The following is a 27,478-nucleotide window of genomic DNA, read 5'->3' on the forward strand; positions in this document are numbered from 1 at the left end:
CTTTCATATAACTAAAAGGCTTCTTTCAGTCTGATATACTTGTGCATTGATACAGACCACCACTAAAGTGAAAAACAGTTGCATAAAGCAATGTTTAGTATCACAGCCTTCATCTTAAAAATCTGTGTAAAAGTGGAAGTAGTGATAACATAAGCAGACACCAGACTTCTGCCAACACAGCAAAAGAGAGAACTCAGGGGAAAGCTGAAGTAGGAGCTCTATTTACAAAATAGCGGATGCAACACTTTGGCTTCAGTTCAAGTATTCTTGCACTCTTCTGGTTTAAGCATGCTTTGTAGGAATACATGTTTAAGGCATGCCTCTTGTTCTTTCCGCTGAAATGAAGCTTATTTGGCAGTCACCTTTCCTTTTTGTGCCGGCCTAGTATTATTCCACAGTAAACAGGGTGCCAGAATATCAGCTGGTACATATCAGTGTAGCTTGACTGAGCACATTTCCGTACCAGCTGAACAGTGGAGGTTAAAAAGGGATTTAGAAACAATTTTTGATGAATCATCAAATCAGAATGAAATGGTTGCATTATGTTGCTATAACAACATAACTAGGACAATGTAAACATTAATGTTTTTAATTTATCCTTAAGGTGCTAAATCAAACATCCAGACTTGAAATTCAGCTACTGGAAAATTCATTGTCAACGTACAAGTTAGAAAAACAGCTGCTACAACAAACACATGAAATCCTGAAAATTCATGAGAAAAACAGGTAAGAATGAGCAGCTGGTCTCATCACAAAGTGGTCTGTGCATACTTTGTTCTAAGAAACTGATGAAATGGAAGAAGCAAATATGGTAGGTAGAAAGTATATTTCTGAAATGGCTAAAAGAGATAGGAAGTGATTTTACACTATATTAGCTCCTGTATGATTAATGTAAGTTGATTTTTACCACCGTACTGTGCACTGTAAGTTTACATCTTAGAGTACTTCATGACAATGTAGTCCCATGAACACCGTTCCTGCTACTGAAAAACATAGGGATAACTTAAATGAGCACTTTCAAGTAGAAAAATAAAAATAATTACGAGATTATCAGTTATCTTAAAATGTGTAAGAAACAGAAAATCTTCAGTAGCTCATCTTTCTAATTTTAATGGCTTTAAAGATCCAACATGTAGAAGGATCGATCTCTCCCTTTGGACTCATATATAGCACACTTGAAGCCACACTCCATTTAAAGAACAAGTGAAGGGTAAACATTTGGGTTTTCTGTTGAAATTGAAGAAAAAACTGTTTATCAGCATATAAATTTTTAAGCACTGAAATGAGAGTCAAGAAGTTCCAGTGTTGTCCCTTTCTGTGCCACAGGGACTCAGTACCCGAAGGCACTGGAAGCAGCAATCCAATACTTCAGAGAGCCCGTGAGGTAGGTTGACCTTGTTTAGCTGCCAGGTGCTCACCCAGCTGCTCTCTTATTGCCCCACATCAACAGGACAAGGGGAGAATATATGATGAAAAAGCTTGTGGTCGAGATAAAGACAGGGAGATCACTTATCAATTACTATCATGGGCAAAACAGTCTTATTTATTGCCAATTAATAACAGTGTAGGAAGATAAGAGATAAGAACAAAAACATGTGCCCCCTACCTCTTCTCCTTCCCTAGTTCAGCTTCACTCCTGACTCTTCTTCCTCCCTGCCCCAAGCTGTGCAGAGAGATGAGGAATGGGGGTTGTGGTCCATTCATGCAGCTTTGCCTCTCCTTCCTCATGCTCTTTCCCTTCTCCAGCATGGTTCTTTCCTACGGGCTGCAGTCCTTCAAGATATGATTGCTCTAATGTGGGCAGCCACAGAGGCTGCAGCTCCCTTGTGCACCTGCCCCAGCGAGGGCTCCTCCACAGGAAATACCTGCTCCGCCATGGCCTGTCCCACCGGCTGCAGGGGCATGGCTGCCCTGGCGCCTCCTGCTTCTCCAGCCTCAGTGCCTGCAGCATTGTTTCTTTAACTTTTTTCCCTTACTCCTCACATGGTCATATGGTGGTTTTACCCTTTCTTATCACCGAGGCACCACCACTGTGGCCGAGGGGCCCAGCCATGCCCTGTGGCGGGTATGTTGGAGCCGGCTGGAACCGGCTGTGTGCAGCCCAGGGCAGCCCCCTCACAGAGGCCACCCTACAGCCCCCGTTGCTGGCGCCTAGGCACCTGTACTCGATACAGTGGGTAAAGCCATTTTCTTAGCTGGCTGCCCTTTTGGAGACCTAAGGCTCATATTTCTGCCTCTGCAATGGCCAGGTTTAAGCAGGGAGGCCAGAGAGTGCTTTCGCTCCATAACTTCACTCTCAGTTTCCTTCTGGGAAGAACAACTGTGAGGTAAGTCTGACTGGGACTAAGGTCTCTATGTCCTGTATCTGTATTTGATTTTGAAATAAGGCAAAAAGCTTTAAAAGCAAGGTAGTTACTGAAGTGTCTTGTACAAACTTTAGAGGACTGGTTAAACTGAGATCAGTCATTTTGCCAAAAAAGGCAGTGTGACCCCCACGCTGCCGGACAGGAATCAGCAGCTGAGGTGTGAAGACCTTGCCCATGGTTACACATAAAGAAGACTAACACCATATCTAGCAAGGAGCTTCTGGGAAAAGAAGGCAAAGAATCAGATAATGACAAAAAATAATTGTTACAGTGGAACGTGTTTGCTCAATGTGTCAACTGGTCAAATAATTTTCCTTTATTGCTACTGGTTATGAAAACCAAATTCATGTATTCAATCTAACAACTGTTTATAACTAGTAATTCCAGCAGATGTTATTCTGGAGAAGCTGGATTACATTGAAAACTCTTGAACTTCAGGGATATCCCTTGACCAGTTGGAAAGATGAATAAATTAGTGTGGGATTAAATTGTACTTCAGCTATCTCAAAACTAAATAACTCACATAAACTGCATATGTGGGCTCTCCCCATAGTCCATGGAGAGAGTAGACATGTGCAGCAGGCAGTTCATTCTACATGTTACAAAACTATTTCAGTTTGGAATTAGCCCAAATATTAGTTAAGTATAACTTCTTGCATTTTTATGTTGTGCAATCTTGTTAGCAACAAAATCTTATTGGCTACTCAAGACAGTGAGTCTTGAGTACTTAATAATCTGAATTTTTTTATTTATCTTAGCAATGTGTCAGGGTGTAAAGCCTTCATCCAGTAAACAAAGTTTTACTTCAGTTGACCTTTGACTTGGCTGACATTATGATGAAATGGTCTGTGACATGACAAAATGGTCTGCCTTGGTTTTTCAGAATAGAAGGAGGGGTATGTTAAAAAGCACACTGTACCCAATTGTTTCTCTCAGAAGCATAGTTGTATGTGGATTCTCTCAGAAGTATAGTTGTATGTGGATAAAGGAAAAAACATATTCAGTTTCATCATGGAAAGAAGTAAGAACCAGCTATACACTGCCCATGTTCTGTTACTCTCTCCTTGGGAGTGATAAAATTAGGGAGAGGGCAGTGTTATGATTGCTCTATAATATGGGTCAATGGCTCCTGTATCATCATCTACTCCTAAGAAAGAACTGTGTGGTCTTGGCCTTGTAGGTTCTAATCTGAAATCAATTATGTGTGTGTGTCAAATTCCCTATAGGACGAATCTCAGTGATCTCAGCAGATACTAGGTTTCTGGACACGCCAATGATTTTAGCTTGCCTAACTTTAAACAATACTTACAGAATACCCATCAGGCTATGTTCTGTTGTTTCTTACAGTTAAAATGTTTCATCCCTCTCCACGTCAATTTCATATCAATAAAATAATTGAGAAAACTCCTTTTATCCATGTTGCTTACATGGACTGCAAGCTTTCTTTGGAAAAGGCCTTTCTTTTGCAGTAGGTGTACACCAGAGTGGGAATGAGTGTAGAAACTAATACCATCTTGAAAATAATCAAAACAGATGCTGTACCATGAGCAGATTATTTCTTTCTCTGTGAAAGAAATAATCTCTGTGCTAAAATTTCCTCTATATAAAATAAAAATAATGATCTTAATCACTTTCAAAGAACTGGATTTTGAAGGAAAGTAATGCAAAATCTTAGAGTAGTAATAAATGATTGCTGATGTACTGCAAAAACTTGTATATTACCCTTAAACAAAATGAACACTGCATGTAAACAGGGAACCATGTTCTTTAGACTAGAAATGTCTGTTCTTGGCCTTTCTCTTCACTTCCTGCCTCTGCTGGAAAGAGTGGCCAATTTTTTTCGTTTTATCCCACTGAAGTGGAAGATATTCCATGGCATAAGTAGAATCACATTTGCCCCAGAATCATGTTTCTATTGAGTGCTTGCATGACATAAATAACTTAATTGTGTGGGTTCCCACCCACTATAATGTAAATGGTGGTTTCTTCCATTGCCATTTTTTCTCCCACAAGAGTTTGCTAAAAACTATTTTGATTTATTATTGAAATATTTCCCTGATTAAGTGCCTTTGAGGCCCCCCCTTTTTTTCAAAGTATACCATCTGCATTTAACTTATTGTGTGCCATTTGTTTCAATATGCAAGTGTGAAAATAACTTTTTATTTACTCAAATTAAACAAATGAGGAAAAAGATAATGGAATCTGGGTCTTCCAGCAATAAATATTAAAAGTGAAATTTAAACAGAAAATCCGACTTGAATTTGCAGAAAATCAAACTAGATTAACACTTTACAGTATAAGAGCTGTTGCATTTTGTGAAAGGCAAGGACTCAAGAATGATTCCTGAATTTCCATCTGACTTGGTGAAAGATGAGGAAGCACAGTATGTTTGATGAGTTTTATTTTCATGTTTTGCATGTACTAAAGAGAAAAATGCAGAATTTTCACTTCACTTTTGTGATTTCAATGGAATTATCTTGTCACTGGTATAAAAAATAAGCTTACTGATGCTAAGTGACCAGTTACTTTACTGGCCTTAATAAATAAGAGAAAACATATTTTTATATTTCCTTAAAATGATCAGACAATATCAGACCACCAAAGTAAGTATGAATGGTCAGCACCTAACAATATAGGGAAAATTTCACTCATGTAAAAGCAAGTACAAAAAAGCCGTCTCAATGAGAAAATACTGTTCTTTCACTCAAAAATAAGCATTTAAATCCTCTACCTGTTTGTCTTCCCATACACACGTAATAAAAAAAAAATTTAAAAAATCATATTTTGGCCAAATATTTTTTTTTCTAAAGTGACATTATTTGTCTTTACTTATTGAATAGCTCAGCAAAGTAAATGTTTTTATCTATATCTTTAATCAATCCAGATTTTTTTAAAGCTTGTTTTAATGCAAAAGATGTCTATCCCTAAGATCTGGTCAATATACTGTTCTCACATGCCTAAACTTGAGGCCCCTGAAAACAAAGATAAAGAAGTCTCTTAAACTGCTGTAATCTGGAATGGATTAGTGAATAAACTACCTACCTTATAAGGCAGGTTGTCTAAACCAAACTTTCCTTCCACCCCAGAGAGCTGCCAGAGCGCTTTCTATATGTTCTACTTCATCACCTTTCGAAATGGCAACAGCTTTCACTGGAAGTCATTCTTCGACTTCTGTGCAGGCCTTCTATCCTCTCCAGCATTATCAGAGGGCTTTTTCTGAATCAGCTGGACACAGCACAGTTGCACTGAAGCATCCCACTGGCTTATATCCTGACAAAGTTAACACATCATTTGTATGGTTGAAAATAGATTCCTAGCCTTGCCAAGATCAGCAAGCCAGACATTGAGACATGGTTAACCTTTAGGAAAATTAACTTTGCCTGGGTTTGGGGGGGTCAAGAGGGTGGAGTGGTGGTTGTTTTTAATTTAACTGTCTTCTAGATAATGAATCCAAAGAGTTGTTCAATGGATAATATTGGTATTTACCCATTTTAACAACACCATTTGTTTCTTTACAACCACATTCTTTCCCCAAATGCTGATTTGTTTCCCCAAATGGTGGCTACAATTGTAAAAACTACACATATATGTGTGTGTGTGTGCACATGCACAGGCGTGTGTGTGTGTATCTATATGACACTTCTAGTGAATTATGATTTACTTTTACTGTGACTGTTGTGGTTCCCATGATTCCTTCATCTCTCCAGCCAGGTCAGCAATATTTTCAAACGTAAAGAGGAATTTTGACATATAGGAAACATATAGGAATTTCAAATGTATAGAAAACATATACAGTGAACTTACTGTAAGAAAGACCAGTCATTACATCATGCCCATAACATTTTACTGGAAAGTGTTATAAAATTATGTTATATAACAATTTCAGTCAACCTCTACAGATTGTTGGATTAATTAGTATAGAGACAGCCCTGGTTTTGTTCTCTTTAATATTTTATGTCAGCAGTAGTCATTAATGAAAACTAGTAGAAATACTTTCATTTTAACTCTGTCTTCACAGTGCCTCTTTAAAAATTTGAGAAAATATATTTACCAAACACCCAGCAAAGTTATTTCTTCTTGGTATTTGTATACTAGAAAGGGGAAAAGAGAGATCAGAGTGGTCTTGTAACTGTTAAAAAAATATTGAAATATCTTGGTAATGGGTTTCAACCTATTTCAAGATTTTTTAATGAGGTTTCTAGCACTTTAAAGGTAAATAAGCTATAATAAATATGAATGTAACAATGCAAATGAAAAATTCTTGTCACGTTGGAGTCAAAGGCCATAAGATCAGCTTTTCTCATGCTGGTTAAGAATTTCTTCCTTTTAGAACAGGCTAGCACAAAAATCCCCAGTCTATGTGAAGGTTCTGCTGTTGTTCATTTGGAGCTTTGACCAAAGGTTTCTCATCGATTTTTAGTAAAACACAATGAATGTTTTGGATTTCTCCCAGGAATACAGGGAGTGGTCCTATCCTCAGGACTTATCTGTTGTAGATTTATGAATATAGAAAGATCATTGCACAAAGGCATATGTATTCCTTAAAATAGCTTAGTTTTGCATTTTAAAATAACAGGCCTTTTAATCTACATAGAAAACTGTAAAGGAACTAAGAGCTACGACACTCCCATCTTTCCACCACATGTTGACACATCACTCATAAATATTAGGATGTAGTTTTACGAAAGCCATAAAACATCTGCTTGATATCTTTCTCTGTAGACACTAAACTGGGAAGCTCTAAACATTGTCAGCGTCTTCCTTCTTGCTTGACATGGCCAGTGTTGCTACAGATAAGACTGTCATCACCATGGGTTCATTTACTATGGTCTTCAGAAGGCCATGGTGGGAAACAAATAATGCAATGCACAAATAGTAGCCGTCAGAGGCTTTCTTTTATATTAAATCTTTGAAATATGGAAATCATTTAGATGTGGACATACAGATAGGATGCTGTGGAATTAGGGAAATGCCCTGTACTGTACTAGGATATGGAGAAAGATAAAGGGAACTTTTTTTGTCTTTACTTACCATTTAACTATGAAGCAATATTCTGTTTTCAAGAATGACATTTTCTTTAACATTGAAAATACAGAACATTTTTGATGGACTGTAAGATGTCAGGCTGGGATGTGGCCACATCTATGGCACATTATATCATAGACTGTGCCCAGGGTCCACCTTATTCTTATCAGAAGTTCATTGGTATATATATATCAGAAAAGTTAAAACCTAGAGTCAAAATGAGCATTTCAATAATTTCTGTGAAAATGTGGACAGAACTGATAAAATTCATATAGAACTTCTTTTTTAGCAGCATTTCATGACTAAAACCAGTTCCATCAGAACATCTTCAACAACTTCTGCTGAACTAAAATATTTAGTCTGATCTTCTGCATAACAGAGCTCAAAGACTTCCACATAAATATTTTCAAAAAAATCCATGTGAGTCTAGAGCATAAAGGTATCGTGTTTGATGTTAGAGTTCAAGTGATGAAAAAAATCAGCTACATATTTCATAAGGTGTTAAAATAATTTATTGTCTTTGGCTTCAAAATCCATATTTTGTTTCAGCTTGGCACTTTCCATCATCTGATTCCTGTCCACTGAATCTTGTTATGCTTTTGTTACTAATTAATGAGCCTTTTAGAATGAGATATCACATTCCCCTTTGTGCTTCGGACCCCAAGAAAAAGTGTTTTCCCTTCCTATCTTTTCTTTTTTTCCCCCCTTTACCCAGATCCTTCGTGTTTGCAAAGAACTAGATATGCTGACATTGCAAAGTATATTTTCTTCAGTGTCTTTTAAGTTCCACATTTATAACATTTTAGAAAAAGTAGTTTGCTGCTTCGTTTCTTTTATTTAAAAAAGAAAAAAGTTTTACAGTACTCTAGCTTGTATAGCAAATCCAGGGCCTGAGTTTAATCTTTGTATTGTTATCATTAGTAAGAACTCATATTAAGGCTCCATGATATCTAGTAGAAACAACTCCATATGGATTTTATTACATTCTTCAGTTAGGTTAAATGACCTGAAATTATGCAGGCATTTTGCCACTGATCTACTATCCAGAAGTAAAAACAAAGGTGGGGAGAGGGTACAAGTAAATAAAACCTAAGACTGACTTGAACGGGAAGTAGTTTGTTGGCAAGTTTGTAACTACTAGTTGATCTATGGGCATGAGAAACACCTCTTTTGGCATGTACAGTAGAATTACTGAACAGAAAGTAGCAGACATTGAATTAATTTCTTTATCTAATATTAAAAATTCTTTCTTCTAAACTTCCATCATAGTATCAAAGCACTGGCCTGAAGAAACTTCTTTTTCCCTGTTGGCAGATATTAGCTGTCCTTTATGTCTACAGCTTTTCTATTTTTCTAAATATAATTTGATATGCCTTTGATCTTGGTAAATTGTACACTTCTGTCCCAGGACAGAGAGGGTACTGAAAAAGAATATTAATCAGGAGAAAGTTTTTCTATACATGTGTAAAATAATTTATAGAAATGAATATAAGCAGGTCAGAAGTATGATGCCCAGCAGTTTTCTGTCTGAGGAGCCTTTTGTGGAACCAGAAAAGGCGGGGGTGGGGGGATATGTATGTAGACTCAAGGAAAACAAGGGAATCTTACCTTAAAATGCAAACTTCTGATGTGTCTTTTGGGGAGACAGTACTATTCTTAATGTGAAAGCATGTACCACTTATCTGGTGCACAGTTCCTTTCCCAGCTTCACAGACTGCATCAACTGGTACTTTTATTGTGGGTTCATTACCTCTTGATGGTACCCCATAGCTCCTAGTGCTTATCTTCTGTTCAGTGGCAAGTCCTTCACAAACTTGTTCTTATTTTACCCGTTTTTTGTCTCTTATCATACCGACCTGTCTATACTACCAATTATGTCCTCTTCAGTGCCCTGCTCTTCTCCCTCCTTTGCTTACCTTAGGCTTTTCTGTCTTAACTTCTACATACAGATGTGTTACTGGCCTCTGCTCATGTGCTTGGATGGGTATAACAACTAGATATTCAGTTCCATGCACTTTACTCTTAAGTACTATGACATGTAAACATCACAAAATGGAATCTTAGAGATCAGTTATATTTGGCTATTTGACAGAGAAAATCAGTGGGCTGAATTTGTAGATGTGACATTTTTAGAATAAATGATTTACGTACTGAATTCTACCATGAAAAATAAAAGTTATTTTTCTGTATTAATAAATATGTTGGCATGAAATAATATATATATATTTTTTTAAAATTTCATTTAGTTTACTTGAGCACCGAATTTTAGAAATGGAAGAAAGGCATAAAGAGGAGCTGGATACTTTGAAGGAGGAAAAAGAGAACCTACAAAGCTTGGTCACACGACAAAGCTATATAATCCAGGAACTAGAGAAGCAATTGAACAAGGCAACAAGCAATAACAGTGTCCTGCAGAAACAGCAGCTTGAATTGATGGATACAGTTCACACTCTGATCACCCTCTGTTCTAAGGAAGGAGGTAAGAAAGTCACATTATAAAACATAAGAAGTACTAAGAAATTTCTCCTGATGTAAATCCTGAATTTTTGGAAAGGTAAAACTTAATGAGTTTATTCCAAGAAAGAAAAAGACATTTTAATTAAGGACAAAAGACCTGATGAGAAATGACAAATCAAATAAGGTTCAGAGAATGCTGGGGCCAACCCTTGTACTGTCAGCCATATTTGATTTTTTTTTAAATTTAATATCATTGTTGTACTTGACCATAGCTGATGTAGGCCATAATTCCATTGACTTCACATTAGCAATACTGATTTGTTCCGCTGAGCATGTGTCTCCTTCTGTTGGGAACAATCAAACCAACAGTGGATCTTATACTTTATAGGGGCCTGTATCTAATTTGCTATAGACTTCCTTTACAGTCAATGGAGAGAACAGGGTACTAAATAAAGGAAAGTAACCCAGAACTTTATACATATTTATGGGTTATAATGTTAATGAACTTGGATGTAGGCACTTACGGTGCTGTAGACATCCACAAGATGAATCTCTTCTCTTGAATGAGATTTTATTTATAACAAGGGGTAATTTTTCTTCTTTCTGCCTTGCTGTATTTTGTTTGTTTCTGGGTGCATTAGTCAAACTACAAACACAAAAGATAGAAATAGCATCCTTTGAAAGAAGGGATTGACAAAGACTTTAGGACAATTCTCAAGTCTGCCTTTCTTAGTAAACTGATTTCTTACAGAGACTGAGAAAGAAAATCAGGTAGGATTTCAATTTTCAAATGCTAAAGACACTGCAGAATGTCTCTGGAAAGAAATTCCTTTCATCAGAACTGGTAAAGGATGGAAATGGGGCACTGAAAAGAATAAATTAGTAACTCTGAAAAACAAGGCAAAAAGTCATACAGAAAAGAGGGAAGAAATGTAAAGGAGAGTTTAAGAGAAAAAGCATATGTTAAGAATAACAGCTAAAAGGCAATTAACAACTGTGCCTGGTATAGCATGCAGAGAGTTAAAAGTACTGGGGGAAAGAAAGCTGAGGAAATAAAATATCCATCTGGGAAGAAGCCATGAAAATGCTTCTGAGAAAGGGTACAGGGTAAACTTAGAGAGAAACTGTAGATGTGTGAGTTGTGCTAGTCCTTCAGTGAGTGTGGAAGCATGGATGAAAGAGGTCTATGCAAGGTTAAGTACCAGCAGTCCAAAGAGTCCAGTATATTTGCTCCTTGCAATTCTAGTGCCATAAATTATCTAAACCCCCAAAAGAACAAAACCCGAACAAAACCCCCAAATAACGATCCCATCACACCAATCAAAACATTGTCACATGCGTCATTATTCAATACTCTGTTTAAGAGGCAGAAGACATCTTAGATCATTCAAATGATTCAGCTCAAGGCACTGTGAGTTTCCTCTTTGCTGTATATTCCCATGCAACTTGTGTGGCTTAAATCTAAACTGCTCCAGTGATGAGGATTGCATCTCTTCCTTTGGAAGTGTTGCATGCTTGGGCCTGTGCTGATAGACTATTTTTTTTTTTTAAAAAACAACTTTTTTCCCCTCATGTTCATTCTGAATGTTCCCTTCTGCTTATTCTGTTATATAGTTCCCCAGCATTTTGAATTAAGTAACGTCTTTCATAGTAGACTGTTCTCATATCAGTAGAGAAACATTGTGATGCAATGCAAATCTTTTATTATGTTTTATGGTCTTTTGGCAAAGAAACCTGGCAAAGCTGTGTTCAGTGTTATAATAGAGCTCAGGAGGACTTTAAAATTAATATCAAAATGAAAGAAATATTATTCTCATACAGAGATTTTCTGCAAGTTCTTTTTAAGCTTAGAAAGATTTTCTAACAATTTTGAATTTGATTCAAACAAAAAAAAACCCACAAAAAAACCCTACAAACCAACATTTTTCCTAAACTTAGTTTCCTCAGCTGCTTCTTATAAAAACTTTGAGTGAGGATTACAGAAGTTGGTGTTTCAAATTGGTCTCCTAGGTACAAATTCAGGTGCCCAAAAACCTGAATTTTCCATCAAATTGGGCTCCTGGGTACAAATTCAGGTGCCTGAAAACCTGAATCTTCAGTAGTTTTTTTTTACTTTTGAGGAACTGTGGAAGCAAAATATGCTCAGCACATTTAAATGCCTAAATATAATCTTAATAACCTGACTCAAACCCTTGATTTTGGACTCCATTACCTTTTCTGTATTAACATGTTCAGGATTTTCCTTGGATACCTTTTTTATTTAAATAGAATAATTTCAAGATAAATAATTGCAGAAATGTTTCCTATTACTGTCTAAGTCTAGCTGTCCGACATTTTTGGTAAGTACATTCACAGCTGGGAAAAGGAGCCAGACAGCTTAAGTTAAAATAATAATATTATCCTGGAGCACAAGACCACTCTAATGAAGGCTGAATACTATAGCATTTGGTTGTACCAAAAATTAATACCAGCTTCAGTTTGTGCAAATATATGTTGAACATGGAAAGGTATGCATGCTGGGAAGTACCACCAGAGCTACTTTAAATTCACACAAAAATATGAAGTTTAGATAGTCTTACACAAGTCTTTATGTGTGCCCGAAAATTCAAAACATAAAATATGCTGTGAGAACTGGTGTTTATTGGGAGATAGAGAATAACAAAATGTGATACATAAATCAGTGACACTCCTTCTGTCTTATGCTTTGGTAACTCTCAGTCATTTAATTTCATAAGTGATATAGCAGAAATGGAAATAATCCAGAAGAGAATAGGACAATGGAAATAATTAGAGACCTGGAACGATTTCCATATGAGGAGAGACAGCTGTAACATACAGAATTATTAGATGGGAAAGAAGGTATGTGGGATTCTGTTATGGAAGTATATAAAATAACCAATGGTAGGGAGAAAGGGAACAGCCAGTAATATTGAGATATTTTCCATTGATAAAAGATCTTGATAAAGATCTTGAAAAAGACAAAAGTACTTGATTAAGTTAAGTATAGGTTGCTAGATAAAGATTTTTTTAATTATTAGAAAGCTGAAGCGCTAGCAAAGGATGGGTTCTTTTAAAAAGTTCAGGCTTTTAACTAGGGACACTCATCTTTGAAAGAAAGTGCAGCCTAAGCAAGGCATCAAATCTAGGACAGATTGTCAAAGATGAGTAACTTCCTAAGGATGAAAAGAAGAACTGAGAGGAATTGCAAAGTATGCCTAAACCCTGTGGTATTTTGAGAATGGCTTTAAGTACCTTTTTTGGATTTTCCACCATAAATAAGTAAATATATTTTATGTTACAGGTATACATATATATTTTTAAAACTATTATCCATATCCAGAAACCTAAAAATCTCCCCCAAGATAAGTCAAAACCAGGAAAAATTTATTCTTCCTTGCAAAAGTCATAGTATTCTGGGTTTTCCAATTTGTGAAACTGAAATTAGTATTTTTAAAACTATTTTTTATAAAATAATACAGCTAAACAGCTTCCTTTGAAATGAAGCTGGTATAACCCTTGCTTTTTTATTACAAAACATGAGGTAAATTTCTACCAGTAATGAAATAATATCAGAAGTTTTATTTTTAGATTAAATAAGTTGGGAAACTTTCAGAAGTTTGCCTGCTAGGAGTCTGTGAATAATATAGCAGAATAGTGTGGAGATACAGGGCTGAACAGAAACTGCTTTTGTATAGTTTTACACTCTGAGAAGCTTAGCTAACATAGTCCCTAGAAATAGATGACAATGCTAAGAAATCTGCTTTTGTACTTCCACTGTGGGTAGACAAACTTTAGGAGAAGTTCTGAAGGATATAAAGGCAAGTGAGAAAGAGAGAAAAAAGTAAAAGCTATGCAAAGGATAATTTTTTAAAATATAGATGAACCTAAATACAAAATCCAGATCCTGCTTTTAGTGTCAGTTTTGGTACAGACCACTTCTGGGATGGAGGCCACCTGTAAAAATTGGAATTGTTTGTGTGTTTGGTTTCCAAAGTACCACCCACCTCTGTCCCTGTGTGAGCAATTCTAGTATTTCAGTTGCATATAATACTTAAAATAGACACTCTAATAGGTCACAAAGACTACAGAGAGTCAAATATATACAGGATACTATGGGGACTCACATGTGTCCATTTTGGCCTCTGTCTGTGGTTAGATAGCTTTTTTCATATTGTCTATGTATTTTTTAGGCAGGGGCAACAATCTTTGCAGTGGCTGCCAATAAATTTCTACAATAGAATTTCTAAGAAACCAGCACTTTCAGACACTAGCTTTCCAAGTGAAATGACTGTTCAGAATTATGAAAATTTAAAGTAACTTTTTAAATATTAAGTAATCTCCAAATTCAAATATAAATGCCTGAAACTTTTACTGTTCCCCAATGAAAAGATGGCAAAACAGAAACATTGAAGTGAAAGTTTAAATAATCACCACAGAGATACTGCATAACTATCTCCTAGACTGTAGAAGTCCATCACCTGTAGCAGATAAGAGTTGGATAAAGATCATGTCATTCTTTCCAAAGGTCATCAAAGATTTAGTGATCATTGTTTTCTTTAAAGTGTTCATTCCTTATACTACTTTGGGTATTATTTGTCTGAGGATGGATAAATCATTTTGGTAGATTGCTGTCACTGTCAAACAATAAATCTGTAACACAGTAAATAGCTTAGTGACAGAGTTTCTAAGCTTCCACATCAGAAAAATTGCTTATGAAAAGGCTATGTAGTGCTAAGTAGAGAGTCACACAAATATTAGTAAAAAAACCCCAACAAACACCTAAAACCAAAACAAGAAACACACTACAAATGATGTTAAGCAATAGATAATATATCATCAAAGAAGTGTATACATGTTCAAACCAAGTAATTCAGAAATTGTTTTGGTCCAGTGGGAAATTATGTTTCAAGCCAAACACCACAAAATGTGCCCAGTCAAAAGTCACATGTATTTTCAAACATTTGTCTTTTTATTCCAGTATAAGAAAATATATCTAGAGTGTCTATTGTGTTAAAAGTAATTTGCATAACTTAGGATAGCTGCCCAAGTACTCCTACCCACAGGATAAGGGAATGTAAAAATTCAGTGGGAGAGTATATTTAACCATAAACTTATTTTCTTTTTCCTGTTTTTTATGTTGTATGCCAGACTACATGATAATGTACCTTGTTAAAATGTTTGGTCTAAACTTATGTACTTCAGAGATCTAATGGAACAGTAAAGAAAGTTTTGTCATGAATGCCTGGTTTTGTGACCTCCAAGTAGGACAAAAATGAAGCATTAGCTTCCTCTTAAATGTCAACAAGAAGCTAAGCTTAATTCTCAAATAATACACATATATGCTAGGAATTTACCTCCCCACAAATGCCTATTGAATTCATGAAGCAAATGAAGTGGTTAGTGGGTCTGGCAATTCTGAAAGGTACAAACCTTCTGGTTTATGGGTAGTTTTCATATTTTAAAAAATTATGCAGGAAAAGAAAATACGTCCAAAAATTTATTTGAATGGAATTCATGCTTCTAAAAGGCATAGCAATTAATTTATTCAAAATATTAAACAGTAAGTAGTCTATTCCACTTCTTAGACCACAGTTGTTATGATGTTGAAATTTATGCTAAAGTGAAGAGAGTGAGAATAGAACGAGAACTTCAAAGAAATGACCTGAAGGTTACAGGCAGAGGGGAATCTCTATTGACATAAGCAGAATTGCCCCAGCAGTGATGCTGGCCTGTTTCATTAGAAAGACTTCAAAGACACCTTACCTAATACAAACTAGTATTTAAAACAAACAAACAAAACAAAAAATACCCCAGTGGGAATCCCAGGATAAAATAACAGTTTCAGGTGTTCTGAAAGGTAATTTTAAATCTTGATGCTTGGACTGTGTTCAGCAAAACAATTTTTCTATATTATATTGATTCAGCCATATATTGGAATACAATAGTGAGGATATTTAAATCTAATATGTTTTAGACAGCAGTGTAGAAGAGTAAGGTTGTATGATACAGTTCTTGGTCATTTTTCTTCTGTGTATGGAAACAATAATATTGATACTCATCTGAGATATATTTTGAGGTGATAGTGTGTTTTATCTGGTAGTATTTCCCTAACAATATCTTTTAATTTCTTAAACACTTGTCTCTTGTTTGTACCTCACCCTTGACGTTGCTAATTTTTTTTTTCAATGAGACATAACTAATGAGACAGAAACCTAGAGTATGGCATATCAGTCACTTTATTATTTTTCTTCTGAAGCCTAGAAGCAAACAAAATAAGATTTTTGCTAGATGCACAGAAGTTTCTGACCAACTCTGGCTGCAAACTGTAGGTCTGAGGTGGATCAAGAGTGTGCTTGAATCATGGTTCTAAGAAAAGAAAGCATGAATGAAGTGACAGACATTTTTTCCTTATGGCTGAAATTGCATTTTTATTACCAATGTGCTATAACATATCACAAAGTAATAACAAGAAATGATATTTTCATCTACAAATTCTATTTTTATATTAAGGTTATTTTTCTTAATATTAATTAAGAATTAATTAAAAAATATAGACTTGACAAAGTTGGGGTGACCACACCAGAGCTTTAAGCAAAACCTCATTTAATGCACTGAAGCCATCTAGTGTTCCACACTTATCTTGTTCTATCATTAAGTCCTACTTCGATCCCCAGAAGTATCAAAGTAAATAACTTCAGCTAAGGTTATCAGTATGTGTGTTCAAGAATACAGAAAACATCCATTTGCTCAGTTTCTGTCTACTTCCTTCTGCTTTAGAGATGTTATGAGCAAGAGGTATAATTTTTTAAGACATCTTAAAGCAGTAACAGAAATACCCTTAGTTTAAAAAAAGATCAGAAGCCCACTATCATAAAATATCCACTCACAATTCACAAAGCTCAGTATTATAAAGATGCATTCCACCTTTTGATCTGCCTTTATTTATATTTTGAAAACTGAGGAAAAATTAAACCTTAATTTTGCCCTTAGTGTCACAGAAGATGGGTCCTCTTACCCTTACTGCAGTTGAATCTGACTGAGCACATGGACCCACTGAGGTAGATAGCACTACAGGGGCTGCAGTCAGAGGCTGGGTTAGTTTTGTACCATGGTGTAGGTGTTCAGTAAATGTACACATCAGCATCAGCTTTGTGTTTCTTTTTTTTTTTTTTCTGTTCAGGTGCTATAGATTTCCTGTTTCCCTTGGAGATTTTCTGTATTGGTATGCATTTTTCAGACACGCTCAGAAAGTACAAGTAAGAGTTTTTCGGAGTCAGCCTGACCTGACTCACCTAACATTTACAGCAAAAATGTAGAGCCCTGTTCTGGACTTCCTTTAATCTAGAGTCAACAAAGGCACTCCTGTCAAGTGAGTTGTCTTAGGATGAGGTGAATTTCATCTGCAAGTACCTTTTTTCTCCATGTTACCTGTTAAAGAGTGATGATACTAGTGCTGCTGTTTATATGATTTGTATCTACACTGGGAGAGATTAATTTCATATTCTTTATTTCTATAAAACTAAATAAATAACAATATTAATTCCAAATCATCATGATATAAAAAGTCTTCTCATACTTTGCTTAGGCAAGGATACCTTCATTTCCAAGTTATGCTGTATAACAAAATGCAACAAAATATATTAGGTAGGATCAAGGTAGGCTGTGGTTTAATAGATTCAGTACTGAAATATGTAAATTTGAGTGTGCAGCATTTGAAATCTATGTCAGTGGGAAAATATTTAAATTCTTCAAAACAGAACTGGGGATTCCCGTATTTTATCCCTATTAACTTGTTGATGGTTATGGCAGGAGGTCAATATTTATTAGCATTGAAAAAAGAATACTTCAAGTACATATTTTTACATTTAAATTCTTGTTTGTTAATATTGAAATCAATTAGGCACCCTCATTCCTACAGAATATGTCAGTGCCAAATCCTTTTTCACTCTGCTTTGTGAAAATGGTGTTATTCACTCACACCAAAGATATTACAAGGGATATCAGCTTATAGAAACCAATTAATAACACTGTTGGTGTCACCTAAATAGCTTGTTAGTGAAAAGTTTCTTTGTATGCATACCATTCTTCAGCTGGAAACACACTAGGGTGCCTGTGTGGAAAAATATAAACCAATTAAAAAAATATGGACGCTAGAAATATTAAGTAAAGCCAGTGGCTTAAGCTCTCTTGTAGCAGTTTGTGAAAGACTTCTTTAGTTCTCATCTCAGTGAATGGCTGGTTACTCACAAAACTGCTGTCTCAAGCAGAAACTCTTAAGGAATTATATTGCAGCTGGATAATTAAGTGTCTTTATCTCGTTGTAAATGGACCATAAGGCATTCTATTTCAGCTCACTAATGAGGACGACTTTCTGGTATTCCTAAGTGATGTCTTTCAAATGCACAGTGAATCGAAGTATTATTGTTGTTACCAGTCACTAAGGCTGGATTTATTGGGAAACAAACTTGATAACTATTGATAATTTATTAGGTAGCAAATAATTATGCCCTGGAGAGGGTGAAAGCTCACTACACTAATGCCATTTTCAAGACCGAGTAAATTTCTGCAGCACTACGGGAGGGAAATTCTGCTATAGATGATTTATTTAATAAGTAGTTGGATAGCTTGAGTGCTCTTGCTATGCAATTGTTTGCCTTTCCCACTTCAGACTCTTAGATGGTGTGTGGGAGGGAAAAGTAATATTCTGTTAGCTGCTAAAACATTTCTGTAAATGTTAATGTGAAGCATCTAATTGGCTACACCTTGTCTCTTTCCTCCCTACCTTAAAAATATGGATCTGAAACTCTGATATGTAATGAACTTCAGTGTTCCTAATGAATCTGGGACTGGACTAGTTCCTAGGCCCATAGAATCATCGTAGTCCTGCTAACTTTGTTTCCAATGGTATGGTAGTTATGCTGAGCTGCACTTAAGAGAGGTTTGAACATCCGTTCAGGCCTCCCACATGCAGTAGGTGGTATGCATGCAGTCATATAGGGCTAGGGGTTGATAGTTAAGGGGCTATTTTTGCTTTTGTCATTGCTCCTTAGACACAAAAATCCTTACACTTCTCCATCCAGTCTAGTGATTGTAGGGTCATAGGATGAATCAGATCATTGAGCTGCTGCAGCGGAATAATAAAACTATAACAAGCAAAGATACAAAACAACCACAACAAAACAGTAAATCAATCAAACAAAAAACCCCGAAGCCTGCCTCCCCTGCTCCCCAGCTATGCCAAACCAAAACACTTTCTGCCAGATCTCCTATTAGCTATTCATTCTGTGGCTATGGAGGCAGTCTATAACCAACAGAAATGGAAAGAGCAGCACTGCCTTTAAGTAACATCCTGCATTGCACTGGGTTTTGGGTTATGACTAAGTGCCCCTTAGAAATTAAAAATGTGTGATACATGTTTATAGACTTATACTGTCATAAGCTCTGAACACTTAAATGAAGGCCAGTGTTTCCCATTCTAATCGTTGAGCAGATGAGCATGCCTGAGGAAGGAATTCTAGAGTTATGCTTTCTCCTGCTTTTTAGAATACCCATGTAAATGCAAGGTGAGCTCCCAAGGAAATCTTGAATGAAAGACACAGGAGGTGCTACCTGCCTGTTACTGGTTTAAACGAAAATAGTATTTTATAAATTATTACAAAGGAACAGAAAGGAAATCAGAAAAAAAATCTACTACAATATAATTAATGATGTGCTCTAATACTGTATAAAATATCAGACCCCACAACTCAAAAAAACCCCAAACACCCTCCCCCCCCCAAAAAAAAATATGGAAAAAGCTACAAAGACAGGTGATCAAAGATGTGAAAGCATTCATTAAGCATATGAGAGATACTTCAGACAATGCAAAAGATAATAGAAAGAGAATGCAGAAGAACTCTTAGCATGGATGCAGAATTACTGACACTTTCAGCTAAGAACAGATGAAATACACTGGTTTAAAGGAACATTGGCAGATTGTCTTCACATGGTACGTGTGTTGAGTTCCTCGGTATGGGACACTGACTTCATGTGGCTTCAAAAAAGAAACTGGCAAAAGCCATGGAAGAAAGTTCTTGCAAAGCCCATTAAACATACAGATATTATATCTGGCAGAGGAAGCATCTATGTTGTAAATTCCTGGATATGCCTGCCTGCTCTTATGCTGTTCTCCAGTCATCTGCTTTGGACATCTGTTCTTACCGAAGACTTTTCTGGGCCTGGTGTTAGCCCAGCCCTTGCAAAAACTTAGGGTTCTCCTGGGAAAGGACGGGCCTAAAGGAAAAAGAAAATAGGAAGAAAAAAAGTAATTATGAGGGTTCAAGCAAAGAAGAAAACAGAAGAGCAGTGAGGGTTAAAAGATCAAGTCTGGTGAGGAAGCCCTATGACTTTTAGGGTATCTGATGCTAGAGATTGGACATTGAAGAGGCTGGAGGAGCAAAGTAACCTGGTATAGCTGCTGCTATAACTTCATTTGGGACTAATGGGAGCCTTGACAATACATTTTTATAAATGAGAATCTGCAAATTTATAATCTATGAACTTGATTATGGAGCAAATTTGCCAGAACAGAAATATTTTATTCCAGTATGTCAAAATGAACATTTTTTCCCCCAATTTGCCTTTGGCCAGCTCTTTATGTCAGATTCAGAGCAATCTCACAAAGAAATATAACTTTGAAAAGCATTTTGGTGAATGTATGCTGGAAGGAGAATATATGTCCAAACTCCACTCCTAAACATTCTGTCATCTCCCTAATAAACAAATGTGAGTACATAAGCATGCACAACAAGGATTTATCTGAGGAGGCTGATGTACTCCAGAAGCAGCTTTCATATTAATATCACCCCTTTTGTTTTTTTAAGATTATATACAGACTTTTTGGAGATGAAACTAGTATTAATATAGGAGGAAGTAAAACTGTCATTGGAAAAAGTTTTGAATCAGGTGGTGTTAGTTTGTCTTTACAATAATTTAGAATTGGATATTAAGTGCATGTAAGTTCACATTTAAAACTTATACTTAACTAGTTAGATGCATTAAAAGTTCCTGATGTTTTAATTAACAAGTAACTGCAATATTTTTAAAATTACATACATCTCAATTGATTGTAATTTTCTAATTCTTTTTCACATTGGCTTGATTGGGTGATGGTGATAGCTTTAATAATCCAGAAATACTTTTTGGAGAGGAAAAACACATAGTATGCATTATGTACCTGGACAAACTAGAATCCAGAAAATGTACTTTTCAAGTTCTTTTTGATAGGGACAAAAATATTCTTACATGGCTATGATTTTAGTTTGTAGGCAACACTGTGGTTATCTGGACAGCATATCTGAGTTGAAGTCAGCCTCCAGGTTTGTGCCTTTCGCTGTGGTTTGTGTAACATTTGCAGCACAACTGTGTAGCTACATTGTTGTCTTGTTTCAGGGAATAGTTGGATGTCACAGCCAGCTATTGGGTCACAGTTTAACGTTTGTTCTCAAGCGGAGGTTGGTATATGCAAAACTAGGCCAGTGAAACAACAGACTACACCTCTGGCTCTAAGTCAGCAAAAACTGAGTGGCTGTAACTCTATGCATATTTTTCCTTCTCAAAACAAAAATAATCTTCACCCTTTCTCTGTCAGATCTGTTTGTGGTTCCTGCTGCTAAGTCTGAGAGCATATATACATGTGCGGGTCATGTTCCAGGCCTCCTCACTGGGGATATTTGACTGACATCCTTTTGATAACTTTTAACAAACTGTTCCTCATTTGATTCTTCATGAGCCAGGCACTATTTGCCATCATAACTGGAACTGTGGTGGTGCACAGCAGCTGCACCCAAATGGCTGAGAAAGAGGTCAGAGATACAGGGTCTCCTATAAAAATGTAGGATTCCCCACCATGTATATGGAACAATGACAAGATCAAGGCAAAATGTATTTGCCATCTGGATCTAGATAGAAACTGCCTGTTCTGAAATGCTACAGATGTAGGTAAAAACCATCAATTTGCAACCTCTTTTTTGATCTTTTAGAAGCTGCCCGTCTGGGGACAGAAATTTCCACCTCAGATGCTTTTGATAGAGCAGCTAAAATTTAGGTCAATTATACTTGCCAGTAAGATTTGGATAGACACTTCTTTGGCTTCAAAAGCATGAAGTATTTTTAAAGTATCTTCTGGTATGTATAGTGGTTATAATGTCCTATAAGAAAATCAGATTCATTAAAACAACAAAAATATAATAATTCACTAAGACACTGCAGAAATCTCTGTGTATCTGTCCAAATAAGTCATTATCATGTAAAAAACCCAACAGCTGCCTTTCATTTGCTGACGGTATCACTAAAGGACCTAAGACTAGTCATTAACTCAGTCTCAACTGATTTCACAAACATGGCAGTTAGCTCTTAAATAACTTAGTAAATATGAATGTGATTTCATGGATTCAGTCAACATAATGAACTGCAATTTAACATTCTTCACTGCTTACAGACAAACTGCACTATTCATTCACCAAAAACCTGACAAAGACTTGAAAAGCAATGAGATAGCCTCTTCATTTTCTCAAAAACAATCAGAAAACTCAATTAAAAAAATCAAGCATATTGTCTTTGAAATTTTTTTTCTAGTGGAGATGAGATTAGATTAATTTTTATACAGCCAGGAAAAATACAGGTATTGTATGTTTTAAATTTCATATTCCTAGAGGAGAAATTTAAGTTACTAAATATTTCAGAAGTTATTTATTCTTAGTAGCCAGTTTGTATTTCTTTAAACACGTGCAGAAAAGCAGGCATCCTTCATTTGTGATAGCTGTTAGGAAGTAATAAACTTGTTTACTATTGATTTACTTTTATAACTGATAGGGAAAATAGTTTCACCCTACACAGAGGCACACACAGCTAACAATCAGTTAAGGTATTTCCCTGGCCATTGTTTTGGGAAAAGGCCCTACATATCTGAGGTCTCTCACTTGCAAGCACCAGTAACCTGTTCTAAGAAAACTCAAGAGGCTACAACCTCAGGTGCTGACCTCAGCTTTCTGATGAAGGTTAATACACTGTTGGTAGAGGCAGCAGAACAGCTGCTCAGCCCTGGCAGTTCACAGCCTGTGGGTTAGCAGAAACCTCATTGATATGGGTTCCTGTTCCTCCACAGGGCCACAGAGCAGTTGCACTGCTATGGCAGTTGTCTCTACGTGATAGCAGCCATCTGATAGAGCTCTGGGCAGTTATGGATGGTACCTTCTGTATTTCCTGGACTCAAATCATCATCCAGGGCATCAAGGAAAAGAAACTGCCACAAGACTGATAATTGAAAGAAATAAATCATCAAGTAGGGAAACACAGGTAGCATAGCCCAAGGAGAAAGTTATTGCGCTGAAAAATAACCAAAAGACTTTTGGAAGTGCAATGAAAGAGGAACTTACTTGTCTTGTTAATTCTCCTTCTGTTCAGGAAAGCAGGATTTTCCATCTAAGCAGCATTGCTTCAAAGGAGCATGACTTCATCACTAGTTTATTCATCCAGGAAAGACAATAAAAAAAACAAAACAAAACAAACAACTCTCCAGGAGTCCAATTTTTGGATAAGCGTTTATCTTTAAAAAATTATAATATTATTTTGCTTGACATAGACTTTTTCTTCAGGTAAATAAAATTTTGGTGTAAGCATTGTATTTGAAAATAGCTAAACTGACATTAGAAATTTGTGAAAAGTCAATTAAGATCTTGAAAATGAACAAAGAAATGTACATATTTTGTTTTAGAACTACTTTCTTTGAGCCTTGTTACTTTTGTAAAAACACATTTACACACCAAACATATGTGAACCAATGCATCATTCAGGAACTTCACTTAATGTATAAAGGATTCAAGGTCTATGTAATATTATAGAAAAAACAGTCTCAAGCTATAGTAGGTAGAAGTGGTTTTGAAATTGTATGGAATATTAAGTTAGAAAAACAATAGCAAACCTCAGGAAAAATATATTTTACCCTAAAGGAACATTACTAGTAACATTCCTGAGTATTAATTTTCTGATAACTTTGGGCTGTTATTGCAAATTACAGTCTGATGTGTTATGAAAAACTAAATAATGTGCTAGTCACGCTTAATATATCCTGCTGCAATCTGTAATAGTTCAGCTCCTCCACAAGGAGCTGAGCTTTTCTTCCAGTGGGAGCACTGACTCATGAGGGAGGGGTAAGAGGCATCCAAGGAAAGCCATCTTCTGGCTATAGTGGTTCGCTGAATAAAATCCACTGCTGCAAAAGCAGGCTATAGCGTTGCTTAGTCTATAGGAAATTAACACATCTGCTGTCTGTGATCTCAGGTATTCCAGCTGTCTGATACTGAAAGGAAGCATGGAAGGAACTGAGTATATCTATGGCATCTATCTGTCCTTGTCCCCTTCATCTCTTACATCAACGGCAGGTTTATTTGTGTTTGTTTCTTTAAGCATGAGGAAAAAATGTATTTCTATGTATGCTTCCTAGAGATCCATCTCCTTAGAAAATTATTTTCAAATCTAATTCTAATTACTTTGAAATTAAAATCTTATCTTGTTTGAAATTTAAATAATATGACCTTTAGCATAGACTCATACCTTTAAGGTATACTCATGTATAACCATTCATTTGTCTAACTTTCAGTTAAAAAGAAACCAAATTCAAATTTCCTCGATTGACTCTTAAGTAGCTATTTCCAATTGGTTTTCAATGTATGTATAAGAGTTAAATAGATGTAAGATAATATCTCTACATATAGATATTAAAATATAAGTACTTTAAGACTCAGGGAAATGAACACTGCCTCTGCACAACTAAATAATTTTTTTAGAGAGGAGAGACTGATGTCTACAGTTGAAACAACAGCATTAGAAAAATTCAGGCCAGGAAGAATGGATCTAATCTAAAGCCCCCTGAAATCAACGAGAGGCTTTGCTTTAATTCCTCTAGGCTTTGGCTCCGGCCCCAAGTAATTATTCAAGTTGGACTTTGGCCACTGATACTAACACCATCTGCTTACAGGAAAGTACCATAAAATCTTTAATTAACACTAATCATGAAGGCCTCAGTTCTGTCTTATCTAAAAAATGGCACCTTTGAGAGTACACTGTTAACGTGTACCTTGCTGAGGACCTCATTCCCTGCCATCTCACAGGGGAATGTGTCATCTACTGCATTGCCAGCACTACTTTTTCCAAATATGGCAAAATTTCAAAGCCATTTATATTCCAACTGATGAACCAGGTTTTATTTGTGTTGATTGTGTTGGATAAAAGTAATAAATATGCAACAAATACGTGGAAAATCAAAAGTAAAGGGGTTTTGTTTCTTAAAATAAAATATTAGAAGAACAAAATAAAACACAGAAAAGGGAAAAAACAATATGATATGTGTGAAATGCCTACATAGAGAGCAGGATTTTCTTACAGTTCAGGATTGGATTTCTTACTATTTTTCTGTTTTCACCTTTTTACATAAAACACTCATGTAAAACAATTAACTTTTATCTTCCTCACTTTCCTTATCTGTGACATGCTATTGTTGCCAATTGATATGGCAGGAATTTGCCATCCTAAAATACTGCTTTGAGGTGTTCAAAGGGGAGATAGTATATCACGCTACAAAGCCTTGGCATTGCTACATGCCATCTTATAGCCTAGATAGTCCTACATGCTGTGCAAGGCTGTTACTTTTTTGCATACCATTGCTGTTAAGCACCAGTTTTGCAGCACAGACCACTTCATTGAGAGTGAATAAGGCGTAGTTCCTTTTGTACCTATAACTCACACTTTCAAGCCAAAAATAAAAAAGATGTGTCTGTCACCAGACGATGAGTGTGTCTGGAAGACTTAAATATTGTTTCTTTATTGTAAGGATTAATGAAGTGCTGGACCAGGCCCTGCACGGCACTTAAGGACATGTTTAACTTTAAGAATCTGAGTTAACTGATGGATTTCCATGGGAATACTGATGTTCTTAAAGTATGTGTTGTTGGAACAAACTCATATCCTCCAGTATCGTGTGGGGTCATGCTACTTTTGTTTGTGAAACTGAAGGAACGCCCTCAGATGTTACTCCTTCTACAGGGAATCTCCTGGTTATTCAAGACTAGTATCCTCAAACATCTCACCCTCCTGATTTCTCAGCCCAGACTCATCTATGTGGTCTGTCTGTCATATACAGGATCAAGATCTGCACTGGTGTTCTAACATTAATTGTTTTCAGTTCTGAGCCAAAAATAAATTAGATAAATCATGACTCTAAAGAACTGACTTCAGTAGCATTGATTTTTGTTCTTTTTTGCACTAATCGTATCTAGCAACTTTTATGTAAGTACATATGAAAATCATTATTCTCTGCCAATAAATGAAGCAAAAAGCTTCCTTGCCTCAAGCCGCTAGGCTGCTCAAAAGCCAGTACTTCATGGAGGAAGGGCACAAGCTGTCTCCTTCCAGGGTCCTGCATTGCTGTCTTAAGTGAGCATCTGTGTCAGATCACAACACTGAACAAGTTTTCCACTTCCATGTGCCATCTCTGGGGCATTCTTTGGCAACCTCCCAGATACAACTTGAGTCAGAGGCAACACCTGCAGCTGCACAGACCTTTGCACTCAGAAGGAATGCACTGTGTTCGCCTCTTGGTAGGCAGGATGCTCTCTTTAGCTATTTTAGTCATGTTTAGCATCATGTCTTCTGCTGGTGCTTAGTCTGCCATCTGCCTGAAAGTGTCACAATAGTTCTTTAATAGAATTTACCAAATGCACTAACTGTAAGGACCATAGTACTGTGTATGTTTAAAAGGAATACAGTGTGCAAAAGTAGACTTCCTTGATACAGAAATGCATAAGATTGCTGTTGTAACTTAAGCTGTTTTTTGTTTTGCAGTTTTACTAAAGAATGCAAAAAAGGAAGAAGAAAAGCCATTCAGAGACTGCGCAGATGTGTACCAATCTGGTTTTAACAAAAGTGGGGTCTACACTATTTATATTAACAATGTGTCAGATCCTAAAAAGGTAAATATCTGTTTTATTTACTTGTTTGTTAATGTGATGTTGCTCTGGCCTTAAAGGAGTATTTGGAGCCTTTATTGAAGTTCTCATTCTGCAAAACGTTGTACTGGTATAAATAACCTGGGCTATATTCAGTTTTGAAAAAAAAATAATAGCATGAAGAAAATGATAAACTGTATTATTGCAGACATTCTTCTTTCTTGCTGACAGAGAAACCTTTCTACATTCCAACGTACACTCATAGTTGACTCTTTCCCACTCGACAAGTTCAGTTGAATCAGACTATGGTGGCAAATAAATCTGTGATAAAGTTTAGAAGAGCATTAGTAAAGTGCTACGAGGAAGCTGATGGGGGGGATTACCTGGTAGCACAGGGAAATAAATAGCAAAATGAGTAGTTTTTAAAGATAAAGATTTAAAAAAATCCTGTTTCTCTTGCAGGGAGCAGGGAAGAGTGGTTTTGGCTGTAAAGAACACAACATGCTGAATATTAGCACTGTTTGAAATGATGAAGCATGTATAATCCTGTTATTCTCAGAAAAGATCCTTGGGAGGTTTTTTTGATGAAAGTGAAACAATAGTCTGTGAAGCAGACTGATTTTTTGGAAGGCTTTTGTTGCTAAGGTA

The 27,478-nt window shown here is 36.2% G+C and overlaps 1 protein-coding gene across 1 annotated transcript in view; it reads left to right on the forward strand.

Moving 5' to 3' along the window:
- Positions 1-27,478, forward strand: part of ANGPT1 (angiopoietin 1) — a 170,537-nt gene that overhangs the window by 79,618 nt on the left and 63,441 nt on the right. Inside the window, exons 3-5 of the mRNA XM_037381200.1 lie at positions 605-726; positions 9,638-9,870; positions 26,727-26,854. Of these exons, the coding sequence (XP_037237097.1) occupies positions 605-726; positions 9,638-9,870; positions 26,727-26,854 (483 nt within the window). The remainder of the gene's footprint in view (positions 1-604; positions 727-9,637; positions 9,871-26,726; positions 26,855-27,478) is intronic.

The sequence above is a fragment of the Falco rusticolus genome, chromosome 3, assembly GCF_015220075.1.
Source record: "Falco rusticolus isolate bFalRus1 chromosome 3, bFalRus1.pri, whole genome shotgun sequence".
NCBI classification, from domain to species: domain Eukaryota; kingdom Metazoa; phylum Chordata; class Aves; order Falconiformes; family Falconidae; genus Falco; species Falco rusticolus.